The following is an 18,415-nucleotide window of genomic DNA, read 5'->3' as shown; positions in this document are numbered from 1 at the left end:
GCATTAGTGCCTAAGTCTCAATGAAATCGATCTAAGCTATGAGGCTAGTAAGCTATGGACATCTGTGCTCAGGTGACTTAAATGGAAAGTCTGACCCACTCATTCTGAGCTCCATCTCCCTTCATGGGGCTGAACGTGTCCCTCCAGCACGTAGCGCCTGTAGCTCATGCAAACATAGTGTATAGAAATGCATGACACACTTGTTTGAACTTTTAGCAGACTGAAACCTTTGATGTTCAGAAATGTTTCCGTTTCTTAAGAGGGAAACACTAGATAATTGCCAATGAAAGAGTCTCGTAAGGTTTTGAAAAGCAGACTTTATTTAATAGGCACATCATTGCTTTAATAGCACTGAGCTGCACAGCTTACTGCACCATTTGTAAATGGCTTTGTTTGATTACATTGCATTTCCTCAGTGTCAGTAGGATTCAAGTAAAAAAGTTACTGCTTTTACTTCTCTATCATTTCTCAAGATGGAAAAAAAAAACAGTAAAACAACTAGCGCACAGGAGCATAATAAAGACAGAACTGCCTCTGATCCAGTAGAAGTCAGGACAAACTGTAATTTGAGCACTGAACAGTTAAAGCTGCAAGACAACCACACTACGTTTGCTCAGATGGGTTTTTCCATTGTGCAGGATAGAGATGAATGTTGCCCACTAATACAACAAGGGACTGGCTTTCTTATACTGAGAAACAAAGACTGTCCAACGCAGACAAGAATGAGGGCTTCAAAACAGCTCACATGAAATTAGTTTTCTTACTATTTCTAGTTATAAAAGTTGTACTTACTCAGCTAAAGGCTTAAAAGAAAAGTACTGCTTATAGAACTCTGAATCTGCAATTTAATCAGCTTTTCACCTTCCCCCCCTATATTACAGTTCTTCATGATACGAGAAAACTGTCTTTAAGAGACAAAACCATAGCATTTTGGATTATTTTTGTAATTGAGTAGTTTACTTGGTTGATACATTTCTTCCCTGAAAAACTGCATTTTAAAATTTTATTAAATTTTATTAAATTCCACCAAAAAAAGCATACAAAATCAGAAGTCATTAGAGGAAAATAATATTGCTCTACAAAAGAAAAAAGCATGACTTCTAACATAGTTTTATGAACATTGTAAAAGAAGCACATATGGCATTGAAATATTTTGAAAATGGAGAAGTATTTTGTGAGTTTCAGTGTTCTTAGGTTTTACACTCTCTTTTCTGAATTGATATTTTTTTATATCTTGCAATTTTTTTAACATATGCTAGCATTGTATAGGACAGACAACCTAAAACAAACAATGCAGAGATCTAGCGTGCTGCACACTTTAATATACACTAGTTACTTTAGTTACTAGCACTTTATGCTGACAGTACCTACTGTATTTGTAAAACTCATTTTTAAATCAGCTTGTCAAAGCTTTTGAGAAGCAATCTGGGCAATGAGGTGGGTATTTTTAGTATCTACCATGAATACAGCCAATTACAGAATCAGAGGTCACTCTCTCCATACAGTGCTGATGAAAAAGAGGTGTAATCCAGAGCCCCAGGAACAGACCCTGGGCCCGTGTATGGAGGCATTCTCTTGATGCAGTACTCAGCCTGCTCAGGAGGCAGCTCTCGACGTAACTCATCGGCCAGGATATAAGGCTGTGAGGGGGAAAGGATTAAGAAATTCAGTATGTATTCTTCAAAGACAACAAAATATATTTATTTTCTATAGCTGTGACTAATAAACTCAGATACTCTGCCTATTTTCCTATGACAAAGTATTTTCCTCGGTAAATTCCATCCCTAACAATGAGTTGAAGGGGACAACACTACCAACAAATTCATTAGGTCGAAGTCCAGTCTCAGAATATGTGACTGTGTATGTTAGCTACTGAGCACTGTGCAGCCATGGGTAGACTGTTAGTGATACAGCTCACCCATGGCCAGCGAGACAGTGTCTATGGTGCACTGCTGCCCCTTCTGCAGTGACAGGAGAGACACGTTTTCAGTTAGATCCTGTTAGTTTCAAGGTCCTAATATATTTGTAATGGAACATGCATTATTGCATTTAATGGTTTGCATTTATGATATGAAGTATACCGTCTGTTAACAGACTTGATATTATTTAAAATAGCAATGTAATGAAAACCATTTCTTCTTGAGACCTGGGCTTTCATCTTCCACATGAATTCCCATTAAAAACATGTCAGGAATTCAAAATGTGCTCCACAGTAAATGAGATCACAAAATCAATACAAACAGCCAGAATGAGAAAATCAATAGAGCGAGCTTGGGCAGATAGACCTGTACTGCTGTGATCTCTCCTTTCTCCATAGCACAGGATTGGTTTCCTGGCAGCACTGTTTATGGCCTTGACTCCTCCAGAAATTCTTGAGTTGCCATTATTCTCCTTTTCATCTTTATACAGCACTCACTTGCCAGTGGATCTGGCTATGAGGAGGAAAGGATGCCAAATTGAGGAGCTTCCTCCAGGTACCCAGTAACAAGAGGAGGTCTCCTCCTCTTGCTCCTTCTATGATAGGGATACATCACATTGCATTGCCCTGTTGAATGAGCTGTCAGGTCACAACCCAGCTTGCAAGTAAGTGTAGACTTGTGCAACTGCCCAGGCCGTGTTCCAGAGGGCCAAACTCTGCATTGAAACATCCAGACAACAGCATGAAAGGCAGAATGACTTCCCCTCTAATCAAGGCTGTCATGTGGAAATAATTTGATGTACAATTTATCCATTATACAGACAAACCGTCTATCCCTTGTCTAAGAAGTCTAATTTTATGTTGTCTCTTTGTGATACGAGGGTAAACAGACCAAGCCTTGAATTCTGCACCCATTTCAGCTAAGAGTTGTGGTTCCAAACAAGAAGAAAAGGCAAGTACTTTCTCTGAAGTCTTACAAACTGAAAACAAAGCTTCACTGTTACTACTAAAAGGCTTGTATAAGACTTTCAGCAAAGAAGGGCTAAACAGGAGAGCTACTGAATCCTTACACCCAGCAGCATGATGACTGACCTTATCCGAAGCCAGGATTCTGAAGGAAGCTATCACTTGCTCAGCCGTGTCTGTATCTGCTGTTTCTCTGGTCATGAAGTCAATGAAGGACTGGAAAGTGACAGTTCCTTGCCCATTGGGGTCAACCAGAGACATGATTCGGGCAAACTCAGCTTCACCCTTTCACAGAATCCAAAACACAAAAAGTGGTCACCATAATATCAATCACCAACAGCCTGTGTCTCTCATGAACCAGCAGGACCAGTGTTTAAAAAGTCTTTAAAGCATCTTCCTGACTTCAGAACATAAATGTCAGAGTCAATGAAATCTGGGAACTTAAATGCCCAGCCCCCTTTTGTAGAAAGGACTCAGTGCTTTTGAAAAATGTCCTAAATATATAGTGTGTATCTTTCAATTGACTTCCTGCAACTTCCTCCCACTTCCACCCTCCCTCAATGCCTGTTTTACTTGTTTTAACATAACATTTCATTAGCCACCCCATCCTAAAACCATTGTAATTTAGATACCACACAGGCAGGTGAAACAACAGCCCAAGAAGCAGTGTACTTGTAGACCCACTGAACTCAAAAGGGAAATAATTCTGAAAGTTTCATGCCAAATATAGGACAGTTCAACTAAGACTAATCCTTTTTTCTACAAAAAAGGGTGAATTTGAGGGGACAGTTTTTTAGAATAAATAAGTGAAGCAAATGCAACTCCAAGGCTAGTTTATGAGACTTAAACAGCATCAAACTCATGCAGATAAAAAAGGAGAAAGAAAAAACAAAACATTTGATAACTGTTAATTTCAACTTTTAAAATTTCCTTAATTCAAAGAGCAATGCAGCAGACCATAGAATATGTCTTTCAAGTGTTCAGTTTTACTTTTAACTTCCTTTTTAACCATTTGAAAATAGAGAAAAAGCAAAGAAAAAATAAACTAGTATCTCTAGTGCAAATTATATTATTAGTATTCTCTCAATTTAAATAAGCTTTAGTGTTGCTATGGTTAATGTTATAAGCTATAAGCAGAATCATTGCCATTGTTTCTTAAAATTCATACCAAATCATAACCCATTGAAATTAAGCAAGCTCTGAAATCATCGTGGTCCATCAATCCATTCTTCCTCTATTGACCAAAACAATGCAAGGAATATGGAATGGAAAGTTTGAAGAATCCAAGGTGATTTCCAAGGAGATGACGAGTTTTGACCATATTGGATCCAGTGTATGAACAGTATTCATTGATATTGCCCAAGCGGGTAACCAGAATCACCATCAGTTTTAAAGGAGGAAGAAGTAACTAACATATTACACACACAAAACAGACATTTTCACCATGAAAAGTAAAATCAGGGGAGTGATAAGGGAGAGGAGGAGGTGAAAGAGACAAGAATACAGAGAACACAAACAGAGAAGACAAAGAGAAGGGCAAGGAGAAAACTTTGTTATTGAACCAGTCAAACTCAGGAGATGCACAAGCTCCCTCCCTGATATGAAGTGTCTTTGAAAGGTTCTGCATGGGCTGCTGTAGTGACTTAAAGTATAGTTTAAAATAGTCTGAAAATAGTGTATCACTGACTATTTCAAATATTCCAAGGCTAAGGTATGTACACTGTGAGAGCTGTCTGCTGACATATGGGAAAAAAGTACAGGGATTTTCCTTCTGACTGCAGGCTGTCAAGACCTGGACTACAGCAGAGAGATGCGCATACTGGCTTAAAGGATGAGACTTGCAAGTCTTAGAAGGAGGTCAGTTGAAGACCGTGTTTAAAAGGCGGTTACTCATTTTCCAGGCAATAATGTATCTGTGGCATTCCTTGCTCAGAGCTGAGTAAACATTAAATGGCATGATAGTAAAAAGGTAAATAAACTTTTCCTCTGTGTTGTGATATAATGTAGGGGTTTGGAGAGCATTGTGTCATCCTATATCAGTAGAGAGCTTGTGTTGAGTCCAAGGAAATGTAAATTAGCAAGACTGCAAGAAGCATAGGGGCTCCCTATAGTTATCTAGTCCAAATAAAACTTCTCAAACCACGTAAAAGAAACAACCTGACAAATCTTTGAAAAACGCATATAAAAATATGGTTCCAAGGGATGCTGACAGTCCATCTAATCCAGTTGTCTTCCCAGCGGCAGGATATTTTCAAAGCATGACCAATACCTTGGAGTTTAAACCCACAGTCTCTTTGGCTATTATTATATTGGTCTATCTGAAAACAGAACAATATCAGTTTCCTCTACCTGCCGGTCATTTCCAACCTGTCCTAGACTGATGAGGCAGGCTTTAAATTCATCAGAGTGTAGATTGTCAGATTCATCCTAGCATCCCATCACACGTCATGCATTTTGGAAGGTGAAAGAAAGAAAAATCAAAGGTCAGGTTAGTTAAGAACATTCTACTCTTGTATTAAGAACCATGTTTTTATAGAACTTCATGGAAATGTAATGTCAACATCATATTACAATGAGTTACCTAAAAATGTACAACTTTTGCAGTTTCATGCTTTCAGTTTTTGTAGTGGAAAAAGGTGCTTACCTCAACTACAGAGTTAAAACTGTGCTTCCTCTCTAGGTGTTCTTTTAACATTTTTGCTAATAAGGCAGCTTATATTCTGTTGAACTGCCATTTGCTTCCTTCATTTTCTATTGTCATACAGTTTATGTGAGATGTAGTAAAAAGATCACTGAACCTGGGCAGAAAGTTTTTCCCCTCTGAATTACTGTTACTTCACTCTTGATCTGATAACATTATTTAACAACAGAATACGCATACCTCAAAAGAGAGGAGAAGCACAAAACAATTTATTTCTTGTCTAGATCCAAAATAAATTTATAACTGACATAACCTGGGTTTCAGTTATGTGTCTTCTTTAATAATCTATACAGCAAGGTTTTGCTTTGAAAACTGATTTTTAAAAAGCCCCAATGAATTCCAGGTTAAATTGCTTCTAGTAACACCATATCAAACTGGATCATTGTTTTGAACCAATATTATTTTCCATTTTGCAGGTCAAGAGATTCATACTAAGTTCTTAACAACAACTTTTCTTCCTGTTCATACTAAATGTGTCCTATCAGAGGTGTCCTTCAGATTGAGTCAACATGTATACAATTAAAGATATGTTCCAAAATGAAAAATTATTACCCATATTGATTTTACAGATTGACACTTTGGAGAAGATCCAAGGTTGTCTGTCTGCTACATATTTGCCTGCTGGATGAATAATTTATTTTTTAAATTTTCTAGATAATTATGCATAATTAAAATTACAGGAGTTTTAACAAATACACTGGGTTTATTTAATATATTAAAAGGATGAAGTGGTGCTTTACTAAGTTCATCACTCCATGCATTTTTGATATTTCATGCTGTTATTATATTAACTCCCACTGCATCAGCCTCCACCAGCTCCATAAAGGGAAGATGAAAAATAACAGTGAGCAGTCTATGATGAGAGATAAAGCAAAGCTGCAAATCTGGAGCAGCATTTAGTTAAAAGCCATAATCACAGTGAAGTTTTTTCCTTTAGCATCTCTATTTTATAGGATAATTCCTGTTATAAGGCATTAAAAAGTATTTACTTTGTTATTCTGAAAATGTTAATCTAAGTCTGGCTTGCAACTCTCCAAAACCACCCTGGAGACAGCATATGGCAGGTCACACCAGGAGTAAAGTCAGCTCATTTTACCGTCTTTCTAAAACCAAAGATATTACTGTGTGACTGCAAACAAAAAGATATAAAAATGGCACCTAAGAGCCAAATCCTGTCCCTCCTCCTCTATCTGGTGTTGGTAGAGGGCTATTAGCTATGTGACCACACCAGGGGCTGGGTGATCAGTATGTGCATGAGCTCCCTAACTGCTACACCCGGCAGCGGCAGTCGTGCAACAGGTAGCAAAGGGCAGATGGGAGAAAGACCAGCACATCTACCAAGAAAACATTTTCTTTAGGAGATGAGTGCAATGAGTGTGCTGGAGCTCATCACCATCATCTGGTGAAGTGGGACTCCCCACTGAGGGTCCAAGCAGTTGTGCTATGTGCTATAACAGGTTCTTACGTTCTCGTAGTGATTTTTTAAAATTTGCATCATATATGGCCTAAAAAGGCATCTTTGCAGTATATCAGAGTTCCATGGGACACAATGGTATTTTGCAATTAATGCATGGATCAAGCCCAAGCAAGGGCTTGGGAAATGGTTCTTTGTATTTATTTGTGTTGTTTGCAGACCAACATTAAGCACTGAAATTAGTTTTTAAAAGCATATAAATAACTTTGCCTTGTTAATCTCTTCCTGCCAATACAAAGTATAACACTGAAATACCTTTCCATGTTTCATTATTAGTCCCCAGAAACCTTTTCCTTTTCCCTCGTGATTCATATGTGGCCTTATAAAATAAATGAGGTTCTCAGTCAAAGCAATACATTCTTAAAGACATCCTTGAGTTTCCTGAATGTTAATTGACCTGCACAAGCCTGATCATGTGCTTTCTTTAATAGGGAGCTGTTGTTTTTCTGTTAGTAAAATATGGGTGGTATGATGCTATTGCTCTGCATGCAGAGCTCTTACTTAAAATCTGTAGTTTGCACAAAAATTGATAGCAGAATATATTAACAGCCATTAAGATATTACATGCAGAGCAGCTGCAGATCTTTTACCACATACTTCACAATCTTATTTAGAATTTACTAAATATACTGAATCTGAAAAAGGAATCCTTGCATAAAAAGACTTCAAAACCAGTGACTGACAACACATTTGTGTTGGTGTCCCAATTTGTCTGCATACCATAGTTGAGCTATGCACCATTTCAAACAGTTCTAAACTGCTTTTGTGATTCAGACATTGTGTCCCACTTTCTCTTTTATTTTTTTTCCTCCCCTCTATGCCATCACATTAAGGAAGGAAATATACCAGCACTGCTAAAGATTTATATTTATACCTACAACTAGACTGTGCCTTCAGGCACAGCCTCCAGCAAGGAGTAGTGTGTAAGCAGCAGCACCCTCAGGAATAACCTTTGGGGTACCAGTGCATGTACATGGCCAGCTGTGGCCCACTTGCCCCGAGGGAGATGCAGCATCTTCACCACATGCCTTGTCACGCTTGATGTGCTAGCACATCTCTGCTGGTGGATGCACCGAAAGAAACACAACTCTTCCTGCCCTTGTAACTGTTATTTGCATGGTGCCCACTTACTCAGTGCAGTTTGAGAATCAGGGGCATGTGGCCCCTGAAAAAAAGCCCTATAAAATACCTAAATAGCTTTCTTTCAAATATTCAGGATGTAGAAGCCATTTAAAACAATTCACCCAATTATTTAGCTTTTTCAAAGGGCTAACAGCTGCAGAATGAAACCCTATAATGGATTATAAACTGTAAGTTTTTTATCTTTTCATATATTCTTCCTGGGGAAGAAGATAGGGGTTCCTTCCTCAGTTATCACCAAATGAAGTTGTTTTTAGAAGCACTCTATTAAAAAGTTGTTAGGTTTGTGTGTACCAAAATACATTCTTTAAAATGGGGAAGGGACCTATTCTGTATGTTAGTACTTTGCAGGCATCCTCAACACACACAAAGAGTCAAATATTAAAAGATGTCTTAAACTGGAGAAATGCCACAAAAGTCAGAACTATAGCATGCATAAATTATTCTGTTGTACTTACATATTTAAAGCCTACTCATCAGGGACAGTATTAACTTTTCCAGATCTTTTCTGGCTATTCATCATTGTGAACTGCAATCCATTCTTTCAGTGATTTTTTAAACTGTGCATTCAGAAATGTTGCTAAGTGCAACAAAATTATTACATATACTGCTAATTCCATGTGATGTGGAGAACCCAGTATTTTTTATGTTGGTGGTTATGTTCAGATGATCCAGTTTCATCTTAATTTCTATTTAAAGTGATCAAGACCGTAAAAGAATCCATTACTGCCCTTTCTATCTAAATTCCAAGTTTAGAATCTTCATTATCTCGTGTACCCTGAAGTAACTCTGGAGCAGCCTGGATTTCCTTTATTCACCAACACTAAATATTCGAGTGTACAACGCCATACAAAGTAAATAAAAATGAAAAACAAACCTGTCTCTCTCAAACATGTTTGTTCAATGTCTCTTTCTAGCCTGTGTAGATTGAGTCACATCTGTCCATTAGATTACAGTGTAATTTAATCAGTAAAAGCTTTTCTTTTGTCAGTGTTTCTATTATCTGTCCCCTGTAGAAAGCCTGGCTTGACGGCTGACTAGCATTAGATCTTACCTTCTTGCTTTCTTTAACTGTCATTATGCTACTCAGAACATAATTGCTGCACTGTGTCAGTTCAAAATTACTCCTAGGCTGATTCCCCATGTCTCATGTAAAGAGTATACTAAAGGGGGCATACGCAAAATGGGCCTTCGCTTAACATGGTCATTCCAGACCTCTTTTTTAAGGCCTTTGGATTGCAGAATCACAGAATACCTGCCTGGACACATTCCTGTGCAACCTACTCTAGGTGAACCCGCTTTAGCAGGTAGGTTGAACTAGATGAACTCCAGAGGTCCCTTCCAACCCAAACCTTTCTGTGATGATACTTCCAGACCTCTTTTTTAAGGCCTTTGGATTATATCTGTCATGGCAGAAGATACAGTCTGCAGCTGAACTTGCAGTCCAGTCCCAGGTTGTTGAGGCCATAGAAACTGTCATCATCTATTTCCTTCCACTTCTGACTCAGACACTCAAGCTTCCTGCAATGGAAGCAAGAGCAGAAGGGACACTGCCTGAAGCAAGGAAAAGCCAGGGATAGGAGCTGGGAAGCACTTCTGTGTTGCACATTATTGTCACAGCCTATCTCCAACAGGCCTGCAGTAATGTGACATGAGCGTTCTCTTCCAGGCCATATAGCCTTTTCTAATGCCTTGTTCTATTGTAGCCTTCAGTAACTCCAAGTGTTACTATATCTGTAAAGCCTAAAGATCCGTAACAGTAGGGCTGGTTGGTGTAGGAGTTAGCTTTGCCCTTCAAGACCTTCTGAGGCACCAAGAGATGCTCACAGTATCTCCTCAGCCACTGAACCAGCCTTGCTGAGAGTGTAGCAGAGAACTCCTCCATGAACTACAAAGGTACAGGGATGCTAGAAATCGCCATCTAGTGTCAGATAGACTAGGATACAGTCACCTTGCTTCCTCATCTTTAGGGAGCTGTCAAATCTTTGTGCAAAGTCTCTGGTTTCCCTTAACAGGGTCTCTCAAATACTGGTGTGTAATTTATCCAGGCCTGGTACTCTGTCTGCTTTTAATAGCTCTAATTGGTCAGTTGTCTGCTCCAGTGCATTGGGAAAGCTATTTAGTATGCTACATCCTTCCACCGCAGGAAATATATCTCTGCTTCTGTGATGTTATCTTCTGCTTCCTTAGAAATACAAAAAGGAACTATGCTGCACTAGAATCACATTAAGATTTTTCATAAAATCTCTTCCTGGTTCCTGTGTAGCTAACCTTTCCTAAGCTTGTGTTTTTCTTCAAAAAGCAGAGGTTTGGCAATTCTGCTTTTCTTTCTAAACAATTAGGGATATTCTAAAGAATATTTAGCAAACTATGACTGTCAGCATCCAATACACATTGAGTATAAGTCCAGGTATGAACAACCGTTTTGTGTAGAGTTGGACAAACAAGAGGTCAGTAAGAAGAAAGTGGCATTTTGCTATAGCCTGAAATGATTTGAAGGAGTCAACTCATGTGGTAACAGGATATAAGTCAGGGGTTAACACAGTCTGCTAACTACAGGAATCTGTACTGGGAAAAAGACAACAGCCTGGTGCTATATTACAGTAATCTTTTTTCAGTATTTGAAATGTGAATTTGATTTTGAAGGTGGGTTCATGTCAGCACAGAGCCAGCAGAGCTAAGTCATGTACAGATGGTTTTCCAACTGGGAATGTCAGATCCCTGTCTGCATGCATTTTGCTATCGTGTCTATTAATAGCTACCTTTTTAACTCTCTATCCATGAATACTACATAACTCACAGAAGAAGTGAGTTAAGTTTCTTCACAATAGTGTGTTCATTCCTACTTTTTTCTTCATCTATGATTAGATAACTGAAAATAAACAGCCTCTTATTTCCCACATAGAGCCAGAAAATGATAAGATTTTTCTGGACAGCTATCAGTGCCCCAGCTGTATTCCCTACAAGTCTATTTCTAGGGAAACAAGTTGTGATTCAAAGAAAGAAAAAAAAAAGAAAAAAAAACCAAAACCACCCAACACTGTAATCCAGATTACAGCTAAATTGGAAGCCACTGGCAAATGCACAAAGCACGCTGCACTGCCTCAAAATAAAGGGCACATTGTTTTCCAAAACAAAGACTCGATTGTATTAGCAGAACTATAACTTTGCATTACATTTAAAGAATGCAAATCAATCTTTATCCTATCTGTACGATACTATTTCATAAGGCTATAAATTCTTTGTTAACTGTTGGTTGGGCTTTTTTTCTTATTTAAAAAGAGCCCATTGCTACTGCATTTGCAGTTTTTTTAAAAGGTTTACATTTGGAATGGAAAGAAACTTGCTTTTTGCAAACAATAAATATCACTAGTTGAGAAAAAGCAGGAGTACTGTACCCTGTCAAAATGATTGAAGGATGCTCTGAAGTCATTCATTTGTTCCTGGGTGATACCCTTGGCATCTCTTGTGAGGATCTGAGTCTCAACCTCATTGATAGTTCGAGCAATGGTGGTAAGTAGGAGCTCCCATCCAACACGGATGTGCTATGAGAGAGAAAATACTGATTTATTAAAGAATCAAATATATTTTTCTAAGAGTATAAAAAGTACAACAAGGAAAAATCAGTTCTAAGTATTTATGTGATACCTTTTCCATTCCACTAACGCTACATTGCTACCAAGTACCCTTAAAAATAAAAACCGACTTCAGAAAAATACACAACTAGTTTCTAAATGGGTGCTTCTTCATTAAATTAAAAATAAGTTAAATAAAACAAGTCCTATGAGATTATTAGGAAGTCTGTCAAAGTACATCCTCTGTTGCACTGTCTTCAGATCGGGGCAGATAATTCTATGGCAGAATAAACTAACAAGTACAAAAGGGAGTAAATGGCTACCTCCATAGTATAGTTGGTGTGCTTGTTGTCAAACACCAGGGCTTCTTGTATAAGCTGGTGATCTCCTTCCAGTTTGTCAATGTTGTGTTTATAATTAATGATATTGTGCTCATATTGCTTCAGCTGATTCATCTGGTCCTCCAAAGGCCCTGTCATTTCAATGGAGCTGCGGGCAATTTCCTGTCAAAAGAAACAAAGACACACACCCACCCCACAGAATTTAATCTTCAGATTTGCTAATTCAACCAACTTTCACATAAATATGTAATATTTTTGTATTAAGAAGCAATAGTAAAGAAACCTCCCTACAGTGGAGATGATAAGTTTTACTGTAGAAAATGTATTTTGAAAGAAATGTGGCACATTTATTTCTGGGATCAGTATTGAGATCCTAGTGATTCTGGTATCTTTCCTTTATAGAAAACAGAAGCCAAATAGTGACTGTTTAGTGATTGATTTTTCAAAGCTACATTTCCTGCTCATCATCAAGATACCACTTGTACACACTTCCACAGTTTTAAAAATCATCTTCACAGGTGCTAAATTCTTCAAGATCAAACAGCTGGTGAACTACCATGGAAATTGCTGTTGTTCTGTATATAAATCACAGATCAAAAACTATAAAACACTTTGTTCATCAGCTTCTGCATGATGGTCTGACACTCACTTCCATCTTGGTCTGGATCCATGGCCCAATGACATTGGCCTGAGCAGCAAACTGGCGACGCAGGCGCTCGTTGGCATGCTGGCGGGCTAGTTCCTCCTGCAAGGATTGATCCCTCTGAGGCACCAGCTGCTTCACCTGTTACAGTGGGAAAGCACTAAGTGTGAGCAGGAACAATTGAATAGTATAAAGACAAAGGGAACAAATAAGTCTACAGTTACTAATTTTTATTACTGATCTGAAGGCTGGTATCAGAAGGAAAAGCCAGAAATATGATCACTATTTTATTTACTGATTCCTTGGTAACATAAGAAATTGCTAACGTGGTCTTGGGCAGCCTGACCAGAGACACTGACATGGAGACATAAGACATTCTCACCTCTGACTGGATTCAAGTTCAAGACAATTATTTAACTTGAACTCTTTTTACAGCAGCTACTTTGATTTTCTTTTGAAACACAGGTGATGTTTCAATCTCTGAGTAATTGTTCTAAGAAGAATCAGTGCAAAACATTTTATTTGAGCACAGCCATAACAATAACATGAGACACACTGAGCCCATCATGTATATCTGAAGGTCTCTAATACATTACAAATGCTTTTTTTGGCTTGCCCTGAGAGATTGTAAATTTAGGCCTTATTGCTTGGTTTTTGTAACCCATTGAATGTGTGTTCTTGTCCGTGTAAGTTTATGTATTGGGTAAACTCATACATTCCTAATGAAATAAAGTTTGTGTGATTGCTCTAGGAGCCTCTCTTCAATCCCTCTCCAGTAATTTTTTAAGGTAATTGCCAATTTCAGTCTAATTGGACAGAACATTAACAGTCTCAAAGATGCTATTTTTTTTTACAACGTCTGTGAAAAGCAGCAGCTGGGTAGAATACACACGTGAACTACTGTTTATACTGAGAGAAAAAATACAATAATTTTCTGTTCTTTTGACAGCACCCCCTGGCCTGTCCACTGGGCAGCCACCAGCTCTGCACTAGCCCCAACACATGCTTCTCCTGCTCTGCCAAAAAGGACATAGGTAATACTGAGAGATGGGATGTTGTGAAGCAAGCCTAGCAAACATAAGGGAGATCATAAGATGCTGTAAAATGTTCATTCTGGCATCTGGCGATCTAAACTAATTTACCGATTTACTGTAGAGTTCTTTGAATATTCTCAGTATTCTTAAGCTAGAATACTATGTTACAATGTCTTTTGTGTATTTAGCATACATTACCTTTTCCCACTTGCTACGAATCTCTTCCACAGTAACAGTGCTGTAAGGATTGGTTGCACTTATTCTCATGCTGTAACTCTGAATAACTTTTTCAACTTCATTCTGGATTGACAGTATGGCCTGTCTTTCACCATCTGCCTCTGGCAAAGTAGCTTTAAACTGATCATGTGCAGAGATTAAGCTCTAAAATAGGAAACAGAGAGGGAAAACATGAAAGCCTTAATGTTCCTTTCAACATCTGGAAGATCTGCTGTAAATAAGCACAGCTCTTCTCTCAGCTACCCAAACACCCTATCTACATGTATCTGTAGATACAGAAAATAATATATGTAGATACATTCATGAAACAGCCCCCATTGACTTTATCACAACCATTGTGTCTTCCATGATCTCTGGAATATACTTTCATACCAATGAAGACCATATTTATAACAGAGCAGACATTGCCTATCACAAAGAAAATGTCAAGACAGTATATGGATGTTCTACTCTCCAAGAAGGAAAAGCTTCCATTCTTGTCTTCCCTATGACTGTAACCCAAAAAATAGACAAGTTACCTGAATTTCCTCTATGCTATGAACAATGAACATGTCCTGTAGGTCTTCCATAGCACCTTCCATCCAGTTGTTGAAAGGAGCGGCTCTTTTGGCAAACTCCAGGTGAAGCTGATCAATTGTTTCGAGCAATTTCTCCGTTCTCTGTGCAGGTTGGGAAAGGTACATTCCTTTGTTACCAGGGTAAGACCTAACTCCAGACACATAGCCACCCATGCACAAAGTTATGCTTCATCTTTTCAAAAGCAGTTGTTGACTGATTTCACCCTCTGCTTTAAGTATTTTCACTCAAGGCAATTGCAGTAAAGATACTCTTGAATTGAACATTTTAGAAGAGTGTCTGCCTTTGAAGGATAACAGATGAAATGACTTTTTCACTGCTGATATTTCAAGTATTTTTGTTATTCTATATGCAAATAAATTAAAATCTGCTAATCTTGCTTTAGTAATTTTTTGTAAGTATAAAAAGAAAGAGTTAGACATAAGTTTTCCACCTTGGCATGCGACTTCTTTTCTTAAGGAACAAGGTTTTGGAAAGTATCTCAGTGTTTTTGAATACTCACTACCAAAAAATTAACTCAGTACTGGCCATTATCCTGTACTTCACCTGATTAAGCTCAGACAGGTATGAAAAGGTAAGTGCCTAATGGCTTTTGTTATACTTGCTGGACACCAAATTCCCAAAGAGTGGTGCTATAAACTGCATGCCATTTGTTGCTGCTTTAGAACTGTTCTTGGCAGCTGAGCACTGTCAAGTCTGCCCTGAGCAATTCAATCTGTTTACAAATGAAATGATACCAAAACGAAACGGAGATCTGAGGAAAGGCTTCACTGCTGTTTGGATTCCAAAGCAGATGCCCAATGGCACTGTTTCCAGATCTGAAACAAATGGTTCATTCCCCCATCCGTGCCTCAGCTGAGCTGCTCATCATTGTTTTATGGCTTACCTCCAGTGCCTCTCTCCTTTTCTGAGTAAGTGTTCCCAGGCTGTCCCATTGGTCACATATCTTTTGGCATCTATCATTGACACTTGCAGCATCATGGTAGTCCAGTTCACTAAGAAAGAGTGAAGGAAAAAATATGTGTGACTTTCTGAAAGACAGGAGCAGTTGCACTGTCCACACTCTTCCACTGGCCCTCAGTAATTCTTCCATTCTTTTTTGGAACATTTCTCCTCCAGGTAAGTGTTGCAGTAGAGACACGTGTGATCTAGACATTCAGCACTTCAAGACGCACAACACAGGAACAAGATTGACCTCCTTTATTGTGAGAAAAAACAAGTATCTATCTGTGCCATCCAGGTATTAAAGACAATTAAGGTGTCTAACCATCTTTTTCTCAGTATTCCTGTGACACAAGCGATTTGATCTTCAGAAGACCAGAATGCTTCAGTCTGGGACTTTATCAAGTTTCTGAAGATTGGTACAGCTTTAAATTAATGGCCTGAAATGTAAGTTTTGTTTTAAGTAATCCAATAATCCTATACAGCCTCATATGCTCTGAAATTATTTAACTGAGAAACAGACCTCAGGCTGCATTCAAAGCATAATATCTCTCTCACAGGCCTGCCCAGATTTGGGGCACAGAAAAAAATGTTCATCTTTCTCTCCAGGAACTCCTCACAGCGCTACACCCTATAACTGGCTGTCTCAGAGAACAGGAATCTCCAAACCCGCGTATGCCACCAGCATGAATTGCTGCACTCACAAAGGATGTAGCAGTTAGCATTGCTTTTTTACTTGCTTAATAGACTTATATTACCCTGACAGAAAGCAACTTACTGTTCTGCCTAAGACTGGAAAAACTGTTTAAGGTTCTGTTCTGAGATTCTGCAGTGAGTCTGTCTCAAATAGAATTTTTTACCTCAGCAGCAAGCAATCCCCTTGGTTCTGCTGCAGCCATCGTGATAATAATAAAATACATGTCTTGGGCAGTTTGGAAGCTCACTTTTACTGGTGTGCCATCATCCACTGAATCTAGCTCTTGGCTGCTCCTCAAAGACACTTTGCGCAGTACTAAGCATTGCAGAGACTGTATGGCAATATGAAGCTAAGATTTACGTTAAGGCTTGAACAAGACATTAAATGCAGATAGAATTTGTTCCTTTCTTTTGAGTATTCTTCTCTAGGCAATTGGCAAAAGGAATGTACAGATCACTCTGCCAGTAACTTAGAGAATCACAGGGGACAAATGAGGACAGAGGTAGCTTTCCTGTGTGAAGCTACACTCTAGGCCAGGAGCAGTATTCACGCTTCCTCCTCCAAGTCCAGTCAGAGCAAACTGGTTTTGGAAAAAGTTGAAAAGTATGTGAACGATCCTGATTAAAAAAGGTTTCAGAAGTGCTGCAATGAATCAACAAGTAATAATAAAATGATGTAACAGTTTTGAAAAATAACAAAACCAAGCCTCAATCATGAAAGTAGAACTTTTACTGTAAGGAGAAAGCTGCCAACAAGTCATACCACACAAGGGCTCCTTAACTTGAAAACTTGCTTCCTCCATTGAGGCAAGTCTTTTTATGAGCCTTCAAGGGATGCAACAAAAGCCATCTATCTGTTACAAAATTTTAAGTCAGAACCGTGGAGCTTTAGATGAGTTTTTGGCTGGTAATCTTTTTTTTTTTCATTTTAGCATTTTGAAATTGTTAGATGATGTTCCTCTATGAGCTCCCTAAGTGGATGGGATGTGGAGATATGTATTCTGGTCTCTTTCCGCATAACAAATCTAACATATCAGAATATGGTCAAGTGCCGGGTCCTGCACTTTGGTCACAACAACCCCAGGCAGCGCTACAGGCTCGGGGAAGAGTGGCTGGAAAGCTGCCTGGCAGAAAAGGATCTAGGGGTGTTGGTCAACAGCCACCTGAATATGAGCCAGCAGTGTGCCCAGGTGGCCAGAAAGGCCAACAGCATCCTGGCTTGTATCAGAAACAGTGTGGCCAGCAGGACTAGGGGAATGATTATCCCCCTGTGTTTGGCACTGGTGAGGCCCCACCTCAAATCCTGTGTTCAGTTTTGGGCCTCTCACTATAGGAAAGACATTGAAATAGTAGAGGGAGTGCAGAGGAGGTGACGAAGCTGGTGAGGGGCCTGGAGCACAAGTCTGATGAGGAGCAGCTGAGGGAACTGGGGCTGTTTAGCCTGGAGAAAAGGAGGCTGAGGGGAGACCTTATCACTGTCTACAACTACCTGAAAGGAGGTTGTAGCATGGAGGGTGTTGGTCTCTTCTTCCAAGTAACAAGTGATAGGACAAGAGGAAATGGCCTCAAGTGATACCAGGGGAGGTTTAGATTGGATATTAGGAAAAATTTATTCATGGAAAGGGCTGTCAGGCTTTGGAACAGGCTGCCCAGGGAAGTGGTTGCGTCACCATGCCTGAAGGTGTTTAAAATACATGTAGATGTGGTGCTCAGGGACATGGTTTAGTGGTGAACTTTACAGTGTTAGGTTTATGGTTGGAGTTGATGATCTTAAAGGTCATTTCCAACCTAAACGATTCTATGACAGAGTATTTTTGCTTCAATGGATCACTTATCTCCTTTTGTCGACTAGGATAAGGGCAGGTGTCCTTTCATGAAAGTGAGAGACTGACTGTACCAGCTGTGGCCAAAGTCCTGGAAGGTAACGTGCAACGTTCCTCCGCCAGCTATGCCAGGGAGGTTCAGCCATTCCCCATAAGATCTTTGCTATCCTATTTCTTCCAGAGATATGTGCTGTGGACAAATAGGTAGGAGAATAATATTATCAAAACAACTTTTTAAAAGGGCACCTGTGGGTCAAAAGTCATAAGTGAGATTCCCAACTGGTATTAAACAGTGTAGCTCCACTGCCTTCCTCTGGCCCTGCTGTGTTTAATCAGAAAAAGTGTCCTT

At 39.1% G+C, this 18,415-nt stretch overlaps 1 protein-coding gene across 3 annotated transcripts in view; it reads right to left on the bottom strand.

Moving 5' to 3' along the window:
* Positions 1–1,481: 1,481 nt before the first annotated feature.
* The window catches only part of ACTN2 (actinin alpha 2), a gene marked incomplete at both ends in the record, with an annotated part of 68,040 nt that continues 51,106 nt past the window's right edge, over positions 1,482–18,415 (bottom strand). For 2 of the 3 annotated variants that reach the window (XM_080341999.1, XM_080342000.1), the window contains 9 exons: positions 1,482–1,640; positions 3,011–3,169; positions 4,053–4,118; positions 11,598–11,744; positions 12,098–12,277; positions 12,765–12,899; positions 13,991–14,173; positions 14,548–14,688; positions 15,492–15,600. In XM_080341999.1, coding sequence (XP_080198125.1) covers positions 1,482–1,640; positions 3,011–3,169; positions 4,053–4,118; positions 11,598–11,744; positions 12,098–12,277; positions 12,765–12,899; positions 13,991–14,173; positions 14,548–14,688; positions 15,492–15,600 — 1,279 coding nt within the window. Of the gene's footprint in view, positions 1,641–3,010; positions 3,170–4,052; positions 4,119–5,233; positions 5,312–11,597; positions 11,745–12,097; positions 12,278–12,764; positions 12,900–13,990; positions 14,174–14,547; positions 14,689–15,491; positions 15,601–18,415 lie in introns of all 3 variants that reach the window. The other variant, XM_080341998.1, reaches the window with a different exon arrangement.

This window comes from Nesoenas mayeri (genome assembly GCF_963082525.1).
Source record: "Nesoenas mayeri genome assembly, chromosome: 3".
NCBI classification, from domain to species: domain Eukaryota; kingdom Metazoa; phylum Chordata; class Aves; order Columbiformes; family Columbidae; genus Nesoenas; species Nesoenas mayeri.
The sequence above is the reverse complement of the archived record's forward strand: the minus strand, read 5'-3'. Positions and strand labels throughout refer to the sequence as shown.